At 42.0% G+C, this 23,791-nt stretch overlaps 2 protein-coding genes across 2 annotated transcripts in view; both read right to left on the reverse strand.

Moving 5' to 3' along the window:
• Window positions 1-23,791, reverse strand: part of LOC130707369 (ELKS/Rab6-interacting/CAST family member 1-like) — a 467,400-nt gene that overhangs the window by 83,019 nt on the left and 360,590 nt on the right.
• Window positions 1,660-23,214, reverse strand: LOC130707364 (UDP-N-acetylglucosamine--peptide N-acetylglucosaminyltransferase 110 kDa subunit-like). Its single transcript, XM_057541596.1, has 2 exons — window positions 23,154-23,214; window positions 1,660-4,935 (listed from the first exon to the last, which is right to left on the reverse strand). Exon 2 carries the CDS (start codon window positions 4,924-4,926, stop codon window positions 1,786-1,788), a length of 3,141 nt encoding a protein of 1,046 aa, XP_057397579.1. The 5' UTR covers window positions 4,927-4,935; window positions 23,154-23,214; the 3' UTR covers window positions 1,660-1,785.

Genomic DNA, 23,791 nt, shown 5'->3' on the forward strand with positions numbered 1-23,791 from the left:
TGGTGAACTTCAAACGTCCGTTCATCTGCAACCAAGCTGGCAACCTTTAACTGATTCTTTCAAGCAGGTAAAAAATAAATTAAAAGAAATCCCTACACTGATGTTCCTTGATTTACACTGTTAAATCGTTCATTAACATGTAATTCTGGCTAAGAATTACATTTGAGACTCCTTGTTCAGATTTTGGTTAACAGTACAAATCTTTCCGAAATTCAAGTTCTTATTAATCAATCATTTGTCAGCTAGGATACATTCAGGCATCAGCTGCAACTACAGAATAGATGCACTGCCTCAGCGCTTTGGAAAGACAGAATCTAGAACACTACTAGCAGACAAAATATCTGTTACTAGACAGCATATGTGCAGTACAGCAAGATAAAAACATATATTCATATGTTGGCTTGTTTAAGCCTCAAGCCCTCAATCCTTTGTTGAAATACAATAATTTCATTCCTATGGTTTTTTTTTTTTTCATTCCTATGGTTTTTAATACCAAAAACTCAACCTCCAGGAGGGCTAAAGTCTAATTTATACTCCAAACCAAGTAGCAGTGCAGTTCGCTACTACTGAGGCTGAATCCATAAAGACTTCAAGACCACGTCCAGAAGACAAGTTATTATATATAACACCCTAGAAGGTCTGAAACATAATAATCATATACATAGCAGGTCCTCCAGAGCTTTTTACCTATAACATGTTTTTTGATGAAAGTTATTTAATGTACTGGAGATAACTGTGACTTACTGATCAAATATTTGAGTACTTGTACTTACCTGGGATTTCATTTCTGGTGAAAGAAAAAGGAAGAACAGGACTCAAAAAAGAAAACAAACTTTATAAGTGAAAGTAAAAATCTTATCACACACTATCACTTTTGGAAGCAGCATAGAGGGGCAGTCAACGGTAAAACACTGGTGAAGTAGGTCAAAACTCTAGGCCAAAAATCCATTATTATTATCATCAGTGACAGTACCACAACTGTGCCCTTCATAATTAATAATCACTCCTAAGAATCTTCATTTGGCACCAGATGATGCGTTTAAGAGAAACACTCTGGGAGGTTTTGAATCAGTCTTGGTTTTTTGTTAGCCAAGTTACAGGAAAATGTTTAAAGTGGGGGGAAGGGAAGAAGGAAACGGACCAGAAAAAGAATTTAAGCCATAAACCAACAAAGCACTGATAGTTCCAAACATGTCAGACACTAAAATGACTGATATAGGCTCAAGTGGTTTATTAAACCTATAAAAAGACTACACCAGCAAAGTCCCCATTTATCTGTAGAGTTCAGAAACTAAAACAAGGAATATTTTAGCTTGAAACCTTATCTCAAGAGAATCATATACACTTCACATGAATAAAAATACCTGAACCCCCCAAAAAAAAAAAAAATAAAACCTGAAACCAAACATTTTTAATTGCTCCAATACCCCAAATATAAAGAAAAAATTAAGTCAGAAGACTGGGCAATCTCTATCTCCCCTCCACACTAACCACCCATCCCATGGAAGACCAAGGGAGATCAGACTTTCCAGACTTCTAACACCTGGCTGCTGCAAAATTCTACGGAGACTCCTTGTGGAACAGCAGTCTCCCATCTCTTGTGTCTCTCCCTGTCATGATCATGCAGGAAGCAAGTCTGGCTGTGCTATTTGTTATCACTGTCTGTCACCCATCTGCAACATGATATTGCTACAAAGGTAAGTACAAAGTAACGTATCTAGTTCCCTTTCCCCCAGAAGGTTGAGGCTCAGGTACAGGGGTAATTCTCCTGTGCACAGTCATAATTTAGGCCGACTCAGTGACTTCAACAGGCTTCATCATGTGATCAGGTTTGTTGCCAGCTGCATAATGCTCCCACATCTGTAGATAGAGCTGCTCTAGTTCCATTGTGTATTGTTTGGTGTTGAACAGAGGGCTAGATATTCTCTGCTTCCAGACTTTGCCACGAATTCTCTTCAGGTATTCTAGATCAGTTCCCAGTTTCACAGCTATGTCTTCATACTCTTGTCTATTTTTAGCAATAAGCTCAAGACAGCCTAAACAAGTGAGCTGGGAAGCTGCAACTCGGGAAGCAAGAGTCTCTCCTGGCATAGTCACCATGGGTGTCCCCGACCAAAGGACATCCATCCCTGTGGTGTGTCCATTACAGAGTGGAGTGTCCAAGCAGACATCAGCCAGCTGGCCTCTCCGAACATGTTCCTCTTTAGGAGCAACTGGTGAAAAAATGATACGGTTCTGGGGAAGGCCCATATTTTGCACGTACTGTTGAATATTAGGTTCTCCTACTGCTGGGAAACGCAACAGCCACAGTACGCTATTGGGAACACGCTTTAGAATATTTGCCCACATCTGCAAAGTAGATGGGTCAATTTTATATAACTGATTAAAGTTACAGTACACAATGGCATCTTCCGGTAACCCGTACTGAGAACGTGTGGTTACAATAATGGTACGGGGAACCTCCTCTCCAGTGGCAGCCTTATTGTTGATCTGGGTAGTTGCCAGTCCATTGCTAATACTGAATCCATTAATTGTTATCTGAATTTGTCCTCTGTTAATCATTTCAATAACTGCTTCTGCAATCGTATTCATAGGAATGACAGGCATATTGAGAGCTATATTACTGCTGTCTGTTTTGTCTCCTCCATCAGGACATTTCATCTTGACAATTTTCACGTCTGGTAGACTATCAAGAAATGCTTTGAGGTCGATGCCATTCAGCACAATTCGATTGTCATAAATGTGCCCATTGGACTTAAAATCGATGACTGCTTTTTCCTTCAGGTGAGGGAACATATTAGCATGATCACCAATAAAGAAAGTATGGGGCATATAAGCCAGTTTCTCAGAATACTGCTCAGCAACTTCAGCAGGTGAAGTTTCCTGATCAGTGATGATATAATCCATGAAAAGTGCGCCACTAGTCCCAGGGTACCCCAGCCACATTGCCTGAATAGGAGCTGGCCTGAGAGCAAAGAGTTCATTTCGAGCACCCCTGGTATAACCATTCATATTTACAAGGATGTGTATACCATCTTGATGGATGCGATCAGCTGCTTTTCCATCGCATGGAATCTGAGAAAGATCAACGAAATGATCGGCTTCTGCCATCACCTTCGCTCGGAAGTTTGTGCCATCATCTGGGCTCAGGGCATAACAGAATACCTCAAATTTATCACGATTGTGCATGCCTGGAATAGACTGCATAAGATGAGAAGTAGGATGGTTCCCAAAGTCAGAACTCACGTATCCTACACGCAGTCGACCATCACTGAGCTTCAAGTCCTTTGGATGTTCATACGGTGGTTTGTGAAGGACACTGATGTTATCCAGGCAGAGGTGCCCATGCCTCTCGGCAATAGCCTTCCTGACGCCGTGAGGAAGAGGATATAACATGCTGTGATGAGGCTGCACGGAAGGCAACCTGTTCTTCTCTAACTGGTCAGCCACAACGCTGACCAACCTCTTCATGCGCTCATCATAGTCTGTCCAGTCACAGACAGTCTGCAGGCAATGAGCCAGATTACAATACGCGTCAGGAAAATCAGGTTGAAGCTTCAGAGCAGTGCGATAAGAAGCAATTGCTTCTGGAATATTCCCTGAATCCTGGTGAATGGAAGCCAGATTGCTGTGGGCTTCCGCAAATGCAGGGTCAATCTGAATGGCACGAGTATAACACTGCAAGGCTCCCTGAACATCCTGCATCCCCGTTAGAGTGTTTCCCATATTACAGTAGGCCTCGGCAAAGGTAGGACTGATTCGAATAGCCTCCTTATAATGCATCAGAGCTTCCTGCACTTTTCCCTGCTGCTGCAATACACTTGCTAAATTTGAATGGGCAGCAGCAAACTCTGGGAAGACTTCTAATGCTTTACAATACAAGCGAACTGCCTCTTCAGTGTTTCCCTGTTCTCGCTTGGTATTGGCTAGGTTATTCAGAGAGTCTGCATGGGTGGGACACAGCCAGAGAGCTGTATTATAACAATCTTCTGCTTCGGCAACACTGCCCTTCTCTTTGAGAGCGTTGGCTAGGTTGCAGTAAGCGTCCGGGAAGTGTGGTTGCAATTCAATAGCTCGCCTGTAGGTGTCTATTGCCAGATCTATCAGGCCTTGCTCATAGTATACACAAGCCAGGCTGCCATGTACCACTGCATGATTTGGACTCAAGCTTAGGGCACGAAGGTAAGCTGCCACAGCTCGTTCAAAAATCCGTGCCTCTTTGAAGACATTTCCTAAATTGATATAAGCATCCAGAAAATTGGGGTCATGGGTGACAGCCTTTTCAAAGTGATGAATTGCAAGCCAAATCTCCCCTTGTGCATTGAAAACACAGGCAAGATTACTCCAAGCTACTGCAAAGTTCGGTTGCGTCTCAGTTGCTTTCAAATAACATGCCTTGGCTTCTTCCAAGCGACCCAGGGCTTTGAGCAGGTTCCCCAGGTCACTGCAAACAAAGTACAGATCAGGATTGTACTGAAGAGCAGAGGCGTAAGCTTGTACTGCCCCTTCCATGTCGCCTGCTGCTACCAAAGCGGCTGCCAGGTTAATATAACCATCGATGAAATCTGGTTTGAGACGCAACGCATGCCGGTAATGCTCGATTGCTTCCTGCAACTGCCCGCTTTCCTTGTACACATTCCCCAAATTTGAATAGGCTTCTGCCAGAAGAGGGTTCTTTTTAATTGCCAGACTACTAAAGCGGGCAGATGCGTCCAGCCTTCGACACCGGAAGTGTATAGATGAAAGTAATAAAAGTACACCAGTATTGTCTGGCTCTTGTCTCCAGAGCTGCATGCAGTGTCTCTCAGCTGCCTCAAAATCTCCCGCCTGATAGGCTCGCTGTGTCAACTCTGCTAACCCTTGGAAGGAAAGCATACGTTTCGTTGGGTCTGTGCTGTCGGCCACGTTGCCCACGGAAGACGCCATCTGGAGCTTCTGGAGGGAGTGTGAAAAGAGGGTAATTGAGTCCCGCTGCTGCCACTACTGGCAAGAATGTTTCTAGAGGTAGCAAATACAAGGGCAGCAGCCGTACCACTGCTTTGGCAGGCTTAAGCGGCGGCAACAGTTACATACACTGAACCTTAGGAACTCTGGTTGGCCATCTATGTCTCACGGTCTTGAAAAAAATCACAATGAAGTCTTTTTTAATTGATAAAATGGTTCTAAAGTTTATCTGGAGATGCAAGAGGGAAGAGATGTGGGGACATATGTATATGTATAACTGATTCACTTTGTTATAAAGCAGAAACTAACACACCATAGTAAAGCAATTATACTCCAATAAAGATGTTAAAAAAATATAAAGTTTATCTGGAAGAATAAATGGGGCTATTGATAATAGAATTCTGAAAATTAAAATTAAGAGGTCAGACTTGTTCTAATGGATACATTTTAAAATGAATGCTAAAGAGACAACCGTTGAACCACTATGATACAGTCAAATAGAAAGCTCTTATACATCTAGCAGAAAGTGCTCAAACATCTCTTCATATTTTTGGAAACAGTGAATGTTGGAGGAAATAATGGTAATAGAGAAAGTATAAAATAAATAATGTTGGAATAATGGTTAAGGAAGGGTAGTTAATTTTTTACCTTAAAATACGTTCTAAAACAAATTTGACTGTATTTACCTAAAATCAATTATAGAGAAGTTAATGTAAAAAAAATTAAATCATTGTTCAGAGGGAGCACAGAAAATATGTAACAGATTCACGATGGTATAAGTCACTAAATCCAATGACTTTGCAGGACCAACTGATAATCTTGACTACCAACACTCTTTTTCTTCCCTTTGCTTCCTTTGACTTCTATGACACACACTGCCCTGATTTTTCACCTCACTTTGGTTGCTACTTCTCCAATTCCTTTGCAAGATTATCGTCCTTTGAAAGCCATTACATGTTTGAGTTCCTCAGGGCCCATTCCTTCTCTACACTGTCTCCCAAGATATTCACATTTACCCACGGCTCCAATTACCACCTCTACTCAGGTGACTCAAATGTAACTCTCCCCCAGGCATTTCTTACCTATCAGTATAAGTCAGAATCCCTGAAAGAGAAAGGTGACACACTCAAATGTACCGTAATTAAGGAGACTGTAGTCAAGAGATCATTTGCAAAGGGTTTGGGGAAAACAACAGAGGACAGTAGTCCAGCATCTCAGGGAGCTTTTACTGCCTAGGCTTAAAGGAGGAGGTTAGGGACTTCCCTGGTGGCTCAGTGGTTAAGAATCCACCTGCCAGTGCAGGGGTTCAAGCCCTGGTCCGGAAAGATCCCACATGCCACGGAGCAACTGAGCCTGTGCGCCACAACTACTCAGCCTGCACTCTAGAGCCCGTGAGCCACAACTACTGAGCCCACGTGCCGCAACTACTGAAGCCCGCGTGCCGCAACTTCTGAAGACCGGGCACCTAGAACCCGTGCTCTGCAACAAGAGAAGCCACCGAAATGAGAAGCCCACTCACTGCAACGAAGAGTAGCCCCCACTTACCACGACTAGAGAAAGCCCGGGCGCAGCAAAGATCCAACCCAGCCAAAAATTACTTAATTAATTTTTAAAAAAAGGAGGAGGTGGAAATGATTACTGGATTCGAGAGAGAAAAAAAGAGGAAGAGGTGGGAGGAAGAAGAGCAGGAGGAGCAGGAGGCAGAGGAAGAGGGTTTGAAGGAGGCAGGGTGGAAAGAGGAGGAGGTGGGGAAGAGGAAGAGATGATGCAGGATGTATATCGTATCGAGTAAATACTCAGCCTTCACGCTTCTTCCTTCATGTACCTCCTATGGGCTGAACGCAACTAGAAGGCAGAGCACACGGGAGCAGGTGCTGGGGATACATGGAATCTTGACATCCCACACACGTCAATGTCTCCAGGCAGGGATCAGCGTAGAGATGGGTGGAGAGTGGCTCTAGATGGGGAGACAGAAGATATCTACCTAACAGACACCTCCGGCTTGGCTTCTTCTCTAGGACATCCCAGGGATATTTAAAACTCAGCAGGTCCAAGATTAAACTCATGAACTGCCCACTCCACAACCTCTCAAGAACAAGACTAATGAAAAACAAACTGGTCCTCTTTCAGTGTTTTCTGTGTCATCAAATGGTATCAAGGTCAGGCCTGTCTTCCCATAACTGTGCAGGAATGGATTGGAGTGGGGCAAGAGTAGGTGCAAATAGATCATTGAGGACTCTATTCCCCTAGTCCAGACACAAATGATGATAGAATGGGCTGAGGAAGTGTTGGTAATGATGAACAGAAGTGGATGGATTGAAGTGGATAGATTGAAGAGATATTTAGAAAGCAAAGTTGTTAGGACTTGTTATTAGATTGGATGTTTGGAGGTAAAAGTAATGTGGTTGTCAAAGATGACACCTTCAGTGATTTCCCATAGATCTTAGGAAGGAGACACAACTCCTTAACATGGACTTACTGGCCCTGCGTGGTCAGCATCCCCCACTTCCCACCCTTCAACCTTCCGCCTTCACTTACGCCAGGCCCCTCTGAGGATGTGGACCATGTTCTACATTCTTTCCGTCCTTCCTGTTTCCTGTGCTTGCCCCTGAGCAGGACATTTGGACCTGCTCTTTCCACTGCCTGTAATGCTCTTAGCCCACTACCTAAGTCCTCTTTATCATTCTTAGCTCAGTCACCACTTCCCCAGGAAAGCTTCCCCTGACTTCCCTAACTAGACCTAACCCTCCTATGAAAGTGCTCCTAGACTGGGTCCTTCCCTCTGTAGCCTCTATCCTTTAGTAGCTTACACACACTTGTGTGGCTTTTCAGTGAACGTCTAACATATTCTCAATCCCCCACCAGGATATGAACTCCACGAGGACAGGGGCTGTGTCTTTCTTGTCTCACAATGAATAGTCTTATTGCCTCTCGTAGTACTTGGCACCTTGTAGTACACACACACACACACACACACACACACTCTTTAATGAATGAATGAATAAAAGTAAAAGCAATGGAATACATCATGCAGAAACACACTGATGGATTTAATAGACTTAAATTATAATCTTCTCTATATTAAACAAGAGTAAGGAGTAAATGATAAGTGATAAACTTAGAGATATATTCATAATATAAAGACAAGAAGACTATATCTCAGTAGAGTTCTTGCCACATCAACAATACAAATAATACCCAACAGGAATTGACAAAAACAAAACAAACAAAAAAAACCCCCTAGAACAGAAAGAGTTATGACAACTTTTCACTGTAAAAATTGAAACTCCAAATAAAACTGGCCTAAACAATAAGGAAACCCACTGTATCACGTAACCAGAAGGATAGGATGGCTTCCCTCAGGATCATGAGACGGTACCCAACGATCACCGGGGACAGCATGCTTTCTTGTGCACATTCATCAGAGGAGAAATGCAGTCTCTTTGTTAGCAATACAATACAAATCCTGGGCTTCCCTAGTGGCGCAGTGGTTGAGAATCTGCCCGCCATTGCAGGGGACACGGGTTCAAGCCCTGGTCTGGGAAGATCCCACATGCCGCGGAGCAACTAGGCCCGTGAGCCACAACTACTGAGCCTGCACGTCTGGAGCTTGTGCTCCGCAACAAGAGAGGCCGCGATAGTGAGAGGCCCGTGCACCACCATGAAGAGTGGCCCCCGCTTGCCGCAACTAGAGAAAGCCCTTGCACAGAAACGAAGACCCAACACAGCCAAAAATAAATAAATAAATAATAAAAAAATAAAAGGAATTCCTTTAAAAAAATATTTAAAACGTGAAATTTTGATGACGTTTTAAAAAAAAAGCATATTCAAGGAAATATAGAAACCTGTGATCTTTAAACTTTTTTTTTTTTTTTTTTTTTAATTTATTTACTTATGGCTGTGTTGGGTCTTCGTTTCTGTGAGAGGGCTTCCTCCCGTTGCGGCAAGCGGGGGCCATTCTTCATCGCGGTGCGCGGGCCTCTCACTGTCGCGGCCTCTCTTGTTGCGGAGCACAAGCTCCAGACGCGCAGGCTCAGTAGTTGTGGCTCACGGGCCCAGTTGCTCCGCGGCATGTGGGATCTTCCCGGACCAGGGCTCGAACCCGTGTCCCCTGCATTGGCAGGCAGATTCTCAACCGCTGCGCCACCAGGGAAGCCCGAAACCTGTGATCTTTGGTGGAATTAGTTTACCTAGCTGTGTACTGAAAGGTAATGGTCTTTTGAGGCCCCTCTCTCACACTATCCTGCCCCCTGGGGCCACAGATAAACCTGTTAGCTAGAAAGCAAGCTGGTTGAGGCTGGGCAAAGATTTATGTATATCACCCAGGGCAAACTTTTTTCTGAAAAGGTGGGAAAAGCCTCAATAGCTATGAGGAAGGTGGATTCCAGAAGGCATGAATTAGCAATGGTCCTGAAGGGAATCCTGCAAGGGAATTCGGAGAAGATGGTCAGAGAATGAGGGCCGAGCTAGGAAGGGGCAGGATTGATATATGAGCCATAGTCCTTCATTGCGTTTGGAAATGGCTGCATTTGGCAGAAGACATCCTTATTCTTCAACGAACAGAAACATTTGCTTCCAAGTCATCTGGATTTTTTGCTCCCCTAAATAAATACTTCTGGATTCAATCAGAGTGGGAGACAAACAAGTTTAGTTGTTTAAAATCCCACTCATATTTCTGAGCCGTTTTCTTATCAATTATCATTGGAGTATCTTTCACTTAGTAAGTAACTGAGGTGCTAATTCTTGGTCTTGAAATGTGATACCAGACCCAAGCCATATTCTTTGAAATCATTGGGTTAATGTGTCTTCATCTAGAAATGTGACTCCTCCTAAAACGATTTCCCTTAAAAACTGCGGGACATTGAACCATTCCAATTACCACTGGGCTCGCCAGTGATACAGATGGTGGGAAATTCCACCATACTTTATATATTATCTCATTGCCACTATAGCAAGAACTTGCTGAATTCTTTAGAGATTATGATGTTATTAACTCAGGTTCCATTTATAGGCCAGCATGACAAGGACAACTGCTTTCCTGTGTTGCATTTATTTCTTGATACTGATTCTTCCTCTTGCTTAGAAGCAGTTCCTTCATTGTTTCAAGTTAGTTACATTAATTTGGATCCGTTTTCCAATGTCAGACTATTTGCTTTTAATCATATGGTCTTGTCATCTGCATGTGTACTTTATTCTTAAGTTACTGATTACATTTAGAGGTAAATGAGTTAATATGCACCCTCACAGATCAACAAGAAACCATTACACATCTAGGCAGTAGTGACATAGAAATAAAGGCTACCTCTTTTGTAAGCAGTTTTTTTTTTTTTAATGTGAGTCCAGTAGCACTGAAACTTTCTTCAGCCTTACATATGAGTAGATTTTAGTATGTCATCTGTGTGGATTATGAGTTTGTAGGCTTTGGCTCTGAAAGCTGTAATTACCAATGTTTGAAAGACATCTGTGAGGGTGAGGATATGGAGAAGATAAGCCAAAAGCAAGATATATAATTACCACACCCTGTCTTCCTATTGGGCACTCTGGATGTTTTAAGCAATTAGGACGTTTTAGACAGGTCCTTCTCCTATCAGAGTGCAACATCAGGTTGCTCTGAATGTAAGTCATCAATCTTTCAGGCAGGAAGTGTCCTCTCTCACATACACTATCAGCTCATAGGTCCTTCAATGACTAGGGGTGGAAAAGATCCATACTTCTCTATTACTGAGTGAACATATCCCTGACTGTCCTGCTATAAAGGCAATTTTTATAGAGGGGAAAACACTGGTCCTGGAGTCAGGAGAGCTGATTCCCAGCTCTGAATCTCTCATGTGCTGTGACCCTGGCCAAGGCTTCAAGCCTCAATTTTCCCATCTGAAAAATGGAAATAGTATAACTACCTCACAGAATGATCACAAGCAAAAAGGTCATATTTATGAAAGTGCTTTAAAAATACTATGAAATTTCTATACAGTTCAGGATATAGAAAATAAAAAATCATGTAGAGTTGCACCATTTCTTTGGAATGTTAAATATTTGTTTCTGTTTTCATCTCTGGTTAAATACTGAACATATATGCTTTCAATATTTAGGAATGCATTGAATGCATAGCTCCGCTATGAGTAGCTATGACTTGGAAATATTGGGAGAAATGACAAGATTCCTTGTTATTGATAATTAACAAAGGAACCCTTTCTTTCAAAGGTAAGGGTAGCTTAAACCTGACTCACAGTACTTTGCTCTGCCTGATTTTCTTTAAGGAAAACTGCTGAAAAGTTTTCTAAGAATAAGTGAGGTGAGATTGGCCCTTGAGTAAGGAGAGTGGGCAGCTAAAGCCTAAAGCTTCTTTCTCAATAACAAGTTTAAGTGCCTTGTTTATTTTCATGGGATTAAGTGACACTTGTATAAATACCTTACTGAGTAATGGTGCTGTGGCAAAAGTGAAGTTTATTTAAGACACTGCTCCACCCAAGGTGAGCAATTAAAGCAGGTATGTAAACTAAGTCACCTTTGGCTTCTCTACTCAACCCGATGAGTAAGTAGTACTAGAAAGGAAAAATGGTGTGGGGTATATGGCATGGCTGGAGGTGGGAAGAAATAGGAAGGCAGAAGAAGCCTCCCTGAAAGAATGAAGGAAGTGTGAACGGTGGTAGGGAAACTATAACAATTGAAAATTGATTCCGACTATTGATATCAGTCTATCAAGTTAATGCAAATTAAGGTGGCATGAGATTTCTTTAAAAAAAAAAAAAAGCCTTTTCCCCATACAGTGTAATAATAACCACCTTATTTTAAATGTAGCCAAGAAGGGCTGTGTTTGCTCATGTGATAGGGTTTCCGTACGTCCCACACCTGGGGAAGTATCAGCTAATATTGATTTAGCACTAATTTATACCTGATGGTCAGGACCAACTAGAATAGAGGAAAACTGGTACAAATTAGTGAGGCCCTGTGGTCCCAGTAAGTGGTCTGGGGCCCAACTGTTGTATATCAATACAAATAACTCTTCCTGGGAAGGAATGGAAAAAATATTTTAAATGGATCTGAATCTGCTCTCAGAAGCTCTAGTGCTATCAGGCTAAAGATCTCCTCTAAGAATGTTAGGAATGGGTAAGATCAAGTTACATTCTTAGATTTTTATTATGTTTAGCTTATTAATTTGGGAGGTAAGCAAACTAGAAGCAGAACAGGCTTTAAAACATCTGAGTTTGTTATTATATTATGAATAATAACTGTTAGCTGGTCCATTCCATTTACCTTTTCCTCAATGAAATTCTCTATAAAGAAATATCCATAAACTAGTCTTACATTTTAAATATCACTGCAGATTATATGGAACAATAGAATTAGATACCAATCCACTGAAAACTGTTTCTTTGGGTAATTTCCACGAATTGACGTCAGTTATCCACAAATCTTTGTATTTGGCTAAACACTGAGAAAATATGTGGGGCCTGCAATTAAACTTAGTGAACTTTTAATCATTTCTAATCCACTGTTTCCCAAATTGGCCAAATCATAAACATCACCTGGGGAACTTGTTAAAAATTGTACAATCCTGCCCCTCCTGCTCCCAGACCTGCTGAATTAGACTCTCTAGGGAATGAGGCTGAACTCTGTATTTTTAGAAGGGCCCCAGGAATGCCTGATGAGATATATGTTTGGAAAACAATTCTATGTCCTTGTCGTATTCCTCATGATGTCAGAGCTCTTCAAACCCCAATATTCCCTTCTGACTACCCCTCTCCTCAGTGATTGCAGGCTTTTTTTCTGTTCCACCCCACCTAAGAAAGAAGGCACATTCCCACCAACCACTGTGGCCCTCAGCAGCAGTGAGTCTCTGCGGCAGGTGCAGTGGAGAGCGTCTACCATCTTGGGTGGGGAGGTCATGGAGTAAAGGGATGGAGGTGTGGTCTGGAAAAGTCTTTCCAGAGATTCCCCTTGACAACCAGTTGTAGATGACATTGCTACCTCCTCAAATGGCCATGCTCAACTTCCTTTGCTCTACATAAATTTTTTCTTTACCTTCACTCTCTTAACGTCCCTTCTTCCTGTAAATGGAGGGGGAAACATTGTCCCGTTTTGTCAAACTTGTGCTCTTGATCAAATCCTCTACTGCCTCATGGAAACTAAATCTATTAGTCCTCCTCATTCCAACTTCATTTTTTTCTCTTTTGGCTTCTATTGGCATATCAGTAGACGTTTCTTCCCTCTGCTTTTTAAACTAAAGCAACATATACTTTCTTGGACTTTGATGAACCCCAAGATCCCATTTGACTTCATGCCTTCTGTTTACTGTCAAATTTCTCAAAAAGAGAATTCTACATTACTTGCATTCATCTTCTCACCCTTCTCATCAACCCAACTGTACCCTGGCTTCCACAGAGCCACATTTTATGGACACTATTGGTGTGAAGATTTCCAGTGATGAGATCCAATGACTTTGCTTAGCCCTTAACCTTCTTCCCCATCTAACAGCTTTTGACATTGCTGATCACCACATCCTTTTAAAGACTTTATCAATTAGTCATCATTTAACTATAAGAACAAAAACCTATTCAAATGATTGAAACAGCAAGGGGGAGGGTAATATAAGACCAAAGAAACTCTCTCACAGAAAGTATAATAGGGCTGCACAGGGATTAGCATCAGGAACTAGGAAGCTATCAGTAACCAATAAAGTTTCAACAAATAATTCTCGGGCACCTGCTATATTCCAGGCACTCCTAGGTGTTCAGTGACCAAGTAGTCAACAGAAGAGACAAGGTCCCTGCCTTGAGAGACTTTATAATCTAGTGGGGAAGGCTTACATAAACAGGTAAACAATTGTGTATTTACACCATATAATGAGCACTACAGATGAAACAAACTGACCTAATGATACATTATTATAGGTTATTAGTGATAGGCAAGGACTCAGAAAGGATACTCTGAAGACAAGGCATTTAAACTGAGATCTGAAGAATGTGAGGGAGCCACTCAGGGCAACTGAGGATTGGGGCTGTGGAAGGAGTGTTTTAGGCTGAGGATACACCTGTGTGCAGACCCTGCAGTGCTGTTTCGGGGGAAGTGAAAGGAGGCCACTGTGGCTGGAACTTAAAGGGTGAGGGGGAGAATCAAGGGAGGTAAGGTTGGAGAAGGAGGCAGAAGCCAGAGCAGGCCAGGCCTTTTAAGTATTTAAAGGAATTTGGATCTCATGGCAAACTAATTGGAAAACATTGAACTGATTTAAGCAGGAAACAACAAGGTCCGATGTATTTCCAGGTTTACCCTGACTGATGAGCAGAAAATAGATGAAAGGAGGCAAGAGTAGAAGGTAGAAGACCAGTTGGCAGCTACAGCAATAGCTCAGGTAAGAGATGATGGCAGTTTGGTTTAATGTAGTAGCAGAGGAGATGGAGAGAAGTGGATGGACTACACATCTACTCACGAGGAGCAAATAAGAGGACCAGCTGATAGGTTAGAGTTGGGGAGGGAAGGAGAGGGAAAAATCAAGAATATTGCCTGGGTTGTCTTGTTTACAATAACTGGGTGAATGGTGATAACATTTACTGAAGTGGGAAAAAGTAAAGATAGAATTTCTTTTTAATAGTGAGGGGAGGAAAGCAGGTTGATAGAAATTGAGAGTTTAGTTCTATTTCAGATACATTAATTTCAGATATTCACGGAGACTTGACATGTCATACAGACAAATGAATATCTGAATACAGATTTTGGAGGAAATGTCTAGGCTAAAGAGATTAATTTGCGAATTTGTTACCATTTTTAGTATTTAAAGCTGTGGGAATGACTGAGATTACCAAGAAGGTGAGTTCACAGACAAGAAAGCAGAGAATAGAGCCCAGTTTTTAGAGGGCATTAGAGGAGGAAAAACCCCTGAAGGTCACTGAACAGCAGTGGTTAGAAAATTAGGAGACAGACCAGCCAATAGAAGAGATTTGGTTTTCAAGAAGTTGAGCCTGACTAACTGTGTTGAAAACTGCTAAAAGTTGGAGTAGGATGAGGTTCAAGGAACATCCACTGGGTCCAGCAATATGTAGGCTGTTGACAACATGGATTAGCAGTTTTCATTGGCGTGGTGGGGGTGGAAGTCAGGTTCGAGTAGATTGAATAGGAAATCAGAGTTAACCTGTAGACATCTCTCTCAAGAAGGTTTGCTGTGAAGGGATCAGAGAATTAGTATTACAGATGGAAAGGGATAGCATAAGAATCTTTGTTTTTTTCTAAATGTTAGGATGGAGCATGTTTATACATATTGGGGATAATCAAGAATTTGATGATGAACAAGAGGAAGGGAATAACTGAAGAAATGAAACCCCTAAGAAGGGGGGAAGGAATTTAAATCATAAGTAGAGGAATGGCTTTTGACAGGAGAGGAAGAAAGAAAGGAGAGATGGGTCCAAATGCCAAAAGATTTGTAGATTTGATGGTAGGAATATACTGGAGTCGCATCAGGGTAGGCAGGTGTGGGGATGGTTTTAGAAGATTGAAGAAAAGGGATAAGACAGAAAATAGTCGTCATGGGAAAATAAGCATACTCTCAGTTTCTCTCTCTCTCGCTCTCAGGTCATCTGTTCTCATTTTGATTTTCTGCAAGTCACTTCATTCGTTTCTTTCAGAAGGCAGGTTTCCTCCACTTTTCTGTTTCTGTGACAGAAGATGGCCACCCCATGCACAGGTTTCTGTGATCACCCAGTTCATGCCCTTAATAGAATAACATTGTATTTCTTAATTCCAAATTCCCAGGGGAGAAAACCTGATTGGTGCAGCTTTGGTCAGTTATCGAACTCAGGTCAAACCAACCATGGTCAGAAGAACAAGGTCAAATCGTACAAACATAGCTGTCAGGCCCAAACCCTCTGTGTGTTGGCGGAGGATTAGATCTTAGAGAAGGGGACGTGAGCTCCCAGATATCCCACAGACATCTACCAAACATCCTCTGAGACACCAAATTCTTTAATTAAGAAGTTCTTCCCTTCTGCCTTCTTTCCTAGTTTTGTTTTCTTTGGATTGTTTATGTGTTTACTTTTCCTCCTCCACTAATGTATAATTTCTCAAAATTTTCGCCTTGATCCTCTTTTTCTTTATTTCTATATTTTTCTCCCTCGCCAACTTCATTTGTGCCCATGGCTTCAACTATCATATGTACATGGATAACCCCCCAAACCATACCTATGCTCTTCTCAACTATCATTTAAAAACTGCTCTTAAAAACTCCAAACGAGTTTTTTTCTCTTTTTTCCCCTTGTATCAAAATCAGATGATGAATGTTAACTCAACTAGTTACGGTAAACATTTCATAATATAGGTAAGTCAAGTCTTTACGCTGTACACCTTCAACTTATACAGTGCTATACGTCAATTATATCTCAATAAAACAAAGGAAAAAACTGTCTCCACTTGAATATCCTCTGGTTCTCTTATTTATAGATGAGCTCATTATCTTCTCCCAAACCTGCTCCTTCTCTTGGCTCCCTATTCCTGTTAAAGCCACCACTATCCTCTTAGGCATCCAAGCCTGAAGCTTCAGAGTTGTCTGACGTCCTACTTTCAAGGTCCATCAGCTAAGGAGTATCACCTGCATCTTTTCCTCCCCTCCATGTCCCCTATCATTCTCCTAACTCTCATTACCTAAACTCCCATGGACTATTCTCAAAGTCTACTAAATCATCTTCCAGTTTACAGTCTCCATCCAGGTTGTAAACTATTCTTGCATGAATATTCAAAAAGCCCAGCTCCATTCATGTTCTCCCCACCCGCTCAAGAATCTTCAACAGCTCCTCCCTGCATACTCGATAAAGGGCAAGCCTTGCCTGGCAACCTCCATGACATGTCATCAACAGACCAAGACTTATCTTCCATTTACCATCAGTCGAGGCACACTGCTCGATCATCTCCTAACACAGCCTGTGTATCCCTAGTGACAAGATTTCCTCATACTCTTCTTTCCTGAAGCCTTTCCTCAAAAATGATCTTTCCCTCCCATTGCTTCCATTGGCTTTATTTGCACCTCTCTTATGGAAGACCTGTGTTTAGACATGGTTTCTACCTTTATCTGTAGAAATTACCTTTTTACCTCTGAGAGACTACAATTTACCAAAGTATGAAAACAAGGATCTCTTACAGAGTATACAAGAGCGTCGCACTTTGAAGGCATTTAATAAGTGACTTGATGAGGAGTTACTAAGGCCTGATGCTAGTATTATTGCTATTAAATGCTCATGTAGGCCTATTAAATATATTAATATGAACCTTTTCAATAGGATGCTTGGTAGGACACTGGAAACCTTCTCAATAGGATGCTTGGTAGGACACTGTGCTATAAAAAGTTTAAAATAATTTTAATACCTTCTCTAGTCAAGCGCTGCTGATGAGTTGATTGCACCTTAACAGCAGTCACTCAACACACTTATGTGGTAAAAAGTAAAATTCAGTCACAGAGGAGGAAATTAATCGACACATTTTAATCACTCCAAACTCTCACTTAAAAAAAATAGTATTATGATAATCAAGCACAGTCTCTTCATAGGACCACTACTGCTCTCATGTACTGTTGACACCATGTTTGGAACTAAAACAAATGAAATGTCACAGCAAAGAGAGAATATTTGCAGGTTTCTGGCCCCCAAATCTTGATTTAGCCTCTGAATGTGTTGGCTTTGTTCAATACAGTCTTTTAGTTAAATGATAAAACTCTACTTATGCATCAGCCTAGGGGATGTGCCCCTGGCATCATAGTTGGCGATAGGAACTGCTGTGGAGATGAAAGCTGAACAATTGGTGGTCCTCATCACTATTTTCTATCCAGGCAGGAATAATTGCATGCATACTCTTTTGATATTTATCACTTAAAAAACAAGATACCCCCTCTTTCTCTTGCCTCTTCTGAACTTCTTTTAAAAACAAAGCATAGGGACTTCCCTGGCGGCGCAGTGGATAAGAATCTGCCTGTCCATGCAGGGGACACGGGTTCAATTCCTGGTCCGGGAAGATCCCACGTGCCGCGGAGCAACTAAGCCCGTGCAACACAACTACTGAGCCTGCGCTCTCGAGCCTGTGTGCCACAACTACTGAGCCCACGCGCTGCAACTACTGAAGCCCACACGCCTAGAGCCTGTGCTCCTCAACAAGAGGAGCCACCACAAGGAGAAGCCCGTGCACCGCAATGAGGAATAGCCCCTGCTCGCCACAGCTAGAGAAAGCCTGTGCACAGCAACGAAGACCCATCCCAGCCAAAAATAAATAAAGTTAAATCTTTAAAAAAAAAAAAAAAGCATAGGGAAAAGCTCCTTGACATTAGTCTTATCAAGGATTTTATGGTTCTGACACCCAAAGCATCACAACAAAAGCAAAAATCAACAAGTGAAACTACATCAAACTAAAAAGCCTTCTGCACAGCAAAAGAAACAATCAACAAAAACGAAAAGACCACCCACAGAATGGGAGAAATATTTGCAAACAACATATTTGATAAGGGGTTCATATCCAAAATATATAAGCAACTCATGCAATAGCAAAAAACCAAAACAATCCCATTAAAAATGGGCAAAGGATCTGAGTAGACATTTTTTCCAAAGAAGATATTCAAACGGTCAACAGGTATATGAAAAGGTGCTCAACATCACTAATCATCAGAGAAATACAAATTAAAACTGAAATGAGATACCACCTCACACTTGTTAGAATGGCTATTATCAACAAGTTAAGCAATAATAAGTACTGGTGAGGATATAGAGACATGGGAACCCTTGTGCACTGTTGACGGGATTGTAAACTGGTGCAGCCACTATGTAGAACATTATGGAGGTTCCTCAAAAACTTAAAAAATAGAACTACCATATGATCCAGCAATCCCACTTCTGGGTATATATCTGAAGGAAATGAAATCAATATCTCAAAGAGATATGTGCATTCCCATGTTCATTGCAGCACTATTTACAACAGCCAAGATATGAAAATAACCCAAGTGTCCACTGATGGATGAATGGAAAAAAATTGTGGTATATATACACAATGGAATATTATTCAGCCATAAAAAGAATGAAATCCTGCCATTTGTGATGACATGGATGAACCTTGAGGGCATTATGATACGTGAAGTAAGTCAGATGGAGAAAGACAAATACTATATGATCTCACTTACATGTGGAATCGAAAAAAATCCAAACTCATATGAACAGAGAATAGGAGCAGGGGCTGGGGAGTGGGAGAAATGGGTGAGGGTGGTCAATGGTACAAACTTCAAGTTATAAGATGAATAAGTTCAGGGACGTAATGTACAGCATGGTGACTATAGTTAACGACAGTATATTGTATATTTAAAAGCTACTAAGAGAATAGAATTTAAAAGTTCTCATCATAAAAAAGGTTTATAACTATGTGAGGTGATGGATATGTTAAGTAACCTTATCGTGTTAATCATTTTGCACTAAATACCCATATCAAATCATTACATTACACGCCTTCAACTTACACAATCTTTTATGTCAATTACATCTCAATAAAGCTGGGGGGAAAGAAACAAAGTAAAATATTTATTATTTACATGAAATGTTCCTTTCTACTTAATTAAATATATATATTTTTCAGTTTCCTTACACAGGCCTCTTGAGAATTGCTCCTAACAGAGAGAGAGAACTAACCACATACCAGCAGATGTCACTCTGTAAGGGATCCTCCTCAACTGTCCTTCTCTGTCAGTTCCAGTTGGTTATTTTTTTTTCCTGCAAATTTCAACTGCCTTTTCTCCATTACCAATTTCAGTTTCCATTTTCAACATCTGATGAGCCTCCAAGAGCCACTAGGACTAGTATTTTTTTTTAAACATCTTTATTGGAGTCTAATTGCTTTACAATGGTGTTAGTTTCTGCTTTATAACAAAGTGAATCAGTTATACAGATACATATGTTCCCATATCTCCTCCCTCTCGCGTCACCCTCCCTCCCACCCTCCTTATCCCACCCCTCTTAGGACTAGTATTTTTCACTTTGCCTGTATAAGGATCATAATACAAGATATGCTTCCCTTTTGAATGCTGGCCACAGTGCGAATATCTGTTTAGTTTAAAAAGCCACATGGAACATTTTTCTACTCTGTGGCTATGTCTTTGCAACAGTGATATACTTCTTATTATCCTTTTTTTTTTTTTTTTTTTCTGATGAAAGGCACAGTTTAGTTCATGGGACAAGCACTGGTTAAAATTTGCTACTCTTTTCAACAACATTGAGCAAATATTGTCTACCAGGTACCAAGCACTATTGTGGAGAGTCAGCAGTAATAAAACAGATAAAAAGTCTTGCCTTCATGGCTCTTACATTCTACACGGACAGAACAAAAAATAATTAAAATATACAATAGGTGAGTGGTGATGTGTGCTCTGGGGGAAAAAAAAGGAAGAGAGTAGGGAACATCTAGGGGGTGCTTGCAATTTTAAAAAAGAGTTTTCAGAAAAGCTTTCATTGTGAAGGTGATGACATCTGAGTGAAGACTGGAGGAAATGAGGGAGCAAGCCATGTGGGTAACTGGGGTAGGAACTGCTCAGACAGAGGGAACACCTAGTGCAAAGGTGCACATAGCCTGTCACAAGCAGTAAGGAGTTTTACTGTAAGCATCTGCCAGGGACAAAAATTCAGGCAAGGCTCTTTTTGTTGCTGCTCTAAAGAATCCACCTACAAGAGAGTTTAATCAGCTGAAGATGAACATCAGTGCAGATCTGTTTAGTGTTCTCTCTCAGCCGTGACCTCATTTCTGATACTGACAGCCTGGACTGCCTCTTAGATTTGGTTGGGGCTTGGATGCATCCCCTGGCAAACCTGGATGAAACTAGAAGAGGCAGGTTTTGGTAGCTCTGTAGGCCCATTAGTTATCTCATTCTCTCTTCACATGGGGCTACATATTAATCAGAGGTAGCCAATGATTCCAAGTTTTAATGCAACCTAAAGTATAGTCCATTACCATACATGAACCAAGAAGTAAGTGTAATCGTTCTACTTCAGATTAGCTAACGGTGGAATCTTGTTCCACAAACAGCCAAGACACGGGTTACTGAGAACAAAGGTATTTCCCATGCCACCAAATTGCGCTTTCAGTGTTGTCTTCTTCTAGGTAGGTCAACATAGTAAAGAGGTCATTACCAACATTAACATATATAGAATTTCCAGGGATTATGTTACACTTATATTCAACAAATAGAGATAATCTGCACGGGACCTAGCCATCCCATAGCTAGCACAGTCGGGTATGCTCTTCTCGCCCAGCAATCCACACTTCCTTCTAAGGGGGGTCCCAATTTACTGAGGGGTATGTTTTCCTAAAGCTTCTTTTCATACCCTTGGAGCCCACTCCCAAACTCACTAAGAATAAAATACTCTTAAGAACTCAACAAATGGACATTGGAAAGCCGATACTGGGTTTAGTTGATTTTAGCCCACCTTTGATTTGTTTGGAGACTGAATTCCTTACACATAAAGATCAGTATTTATTTCAGGAGAACAAAGGTTTAAGAGGCAACCAAGATATATTTAGTAAAGAGAAGGTGATTGAACCTCCAAATAGGTCATGGTGACTTATGAGCAACTGAAAATAGTATTTTAAGATCATACTAGTTCTCTGTGTGCGTCATTTAGATTTGTTTTGGTTGTCTGATTTAAGTTGGCGTTGGCAGTTTTGAACAAACACAGAAAGACTTTAACACATGGCTAGGTAGGTTGTTTTAGATCCAAATCAGGTATTGATCATTAGGACTGTGGCTTGGTATAAATTTAGAATTACTGTAATCTAAAGTGTTGGGGTCGTTACATACTTATATTTAGGAGTGGCCAGAGATAACATTTCTATTATGAAACCATGCTCTAATCAAATCGACAACTTGGCAATTTACCAGCATTTTTAAACACTTCACATATTTTAATCCGTCAATTTTTGTTCTTGATATTCTGAAAAAGTCATCAGAAAGAAGCCATTTATCATTCTTTTTCCCCATGAAGGAAGGCAATTTCCTAATGAATGAGGAAATCTTTCATTTCAGATGGAAAAAATAACACAATAGGTCAATTATACTAAATTTAAAAGAGTAAAGTTTTTACTACATTTATATTTAATATATGTTATTCTGGAAAGCAAATACATGTGAACACAATGGGGATAATAGTAGTATCGTACCTTGTGGATTATAGGAGGATTGAAGGAATTAACACATAAAACATTCTTACAACAGTGGCTGACACATGAAATGCTCAGTAAATGTTAGCTGTTATTCTACTATGTGATAAAGTGAGGAACTGTCACTAGTATTCATGGGTGCAATTCTTGCATTTTACAGAAAAAGTGGTTTCATCCACTTTTTACAGAACCTAGTATGCTTTCTGTTCTGAGGGCACAATGAAGCTGAGAGGGATGGCTCCTCTAAGTGAAACTGACCCCTGCATTTAGTGCCTGAAATCAGAGGAAGCTTGTCAGTGTGGGCAGACACCAAGAGTAGACCAATCTGATCTCCCACTTCTTTTTTCTCTCATGGAAACGAATGGAGGGTATCTGATGTGGACCCTTCAATCAATTGTTCCTGCTTAATGTTTCAAACCTTGGTTTACTGTGGGGTAAACTTCGGTTCCTGACAGTCATCCAAAATCTTAGTTTCTCTTCAGTTCCACTGCAGAATAAAAACTAAATTTACCCCCGTGGATTGTTACATCAAGTCTGGTATTATTTCTCCCAAGAGGCCATCTGCTTCTGGGAAAAGACAACAGGGTGTGCCCTCCATTACACCTCCATTTAACTGACGGTGCAATGATGTACAATTCCTTGTTGACCCCTGCAATTCAGAGTTATTGTCTTGGAACAGAAGATTTGATGATCTCTTTTCACTCCATAGGATAACTGTAAAAGTATCCACCCAGTGTTCAATCCAACCCCCAGACATTGCTTCTGATGGCCTTACATTCTTTTAATTAGTCTACTCAACACAGAAACTCAGATTCCTAAAATTAGTGGGGAAGGGATGGATTCTTCTCAAACATCCCACCACCAGAACAGGTGTACTTGCAAAGTCAAGTTTGCCTGACGTATCCTCTGTCTCAAGTGGTACAAACGGCCCTGGAGGGTGGAGCCCTCACAGCCTGCTTCCCTGGGCGTGCGCGTCTGTGGGTGTCGGGGTACGCGCAGGACACACACGGACCCACTGTCCCAGGGCAGCCCAATCACGGTCCCCCTCTCACCTCAAAGCCTGTCAACTCTCACGCCCCTCCTTGAACGCACAGCCCCTTTCTCCGCCTTCGCTCCTTCGTATCCCGCCTCCAAAGTAGGACGCCCACTTTCGTTGGCAGATGCTCCTCTCACTCCTACCCGGAAACCAATCACTCGCGTTCTGGTGGAGAGTGACGGAGACAATGGGAATTCTCGTTGCGTCATCTGCCCGCCCCGAGCGCCGGGAGGCGGTGCAGGGGGCGGGGTACGGGTTGCGGGGTTAGGTGCCTTATGGAGTGAGGAGCGGGCAGAGGAGGCGGTGGCTCGGCTCCGCGTTCAGCCAGGCACCTCGAGGCCCTTTCCCCCTACCAGGTCCCCAGAAGCAGGGATCCCGGCCCTCCCTGCAGCTGCCGGGCTCTCCTGCGCGTGCAGCCCCGCGAGTCTGCGTGATGCCGGCGGCTGCCCCTTTCCCCTGTCAGCGCGATGCCCGTGGCGACGGCGACGGCGGTGGCGGCTCCGGGCTCCTCGAGGCCCCGGCCGTAACCGCCACCCCGAGCCCGGTCGGGTGGTTGGGGCCGTTGGACGTTAGTTTTCGCAGCCTTCCCCTCCCCCCCTCGCTGAGGCGGCGGGGGTGCGCGTTGCGCAGGGGGAGCCGAGAGACTCCTCCCCC

This window comes from Balaenoptera acutorostrata, chromosome 2 (genome assembly GCF_949987535.1).
Source record: "Balaenoptera acutorostrata chromosome 2, mBalAcu1.1, whole genome shotgun sequence".
In the NCBI taxonomy this organism is placed as follows: Eukaryota; Metazoa; Chordata; class Mammalia; order Artiodactyla; family Balaenopteridae; genus Balaenoptera; species Balaenoptera acutorostrata.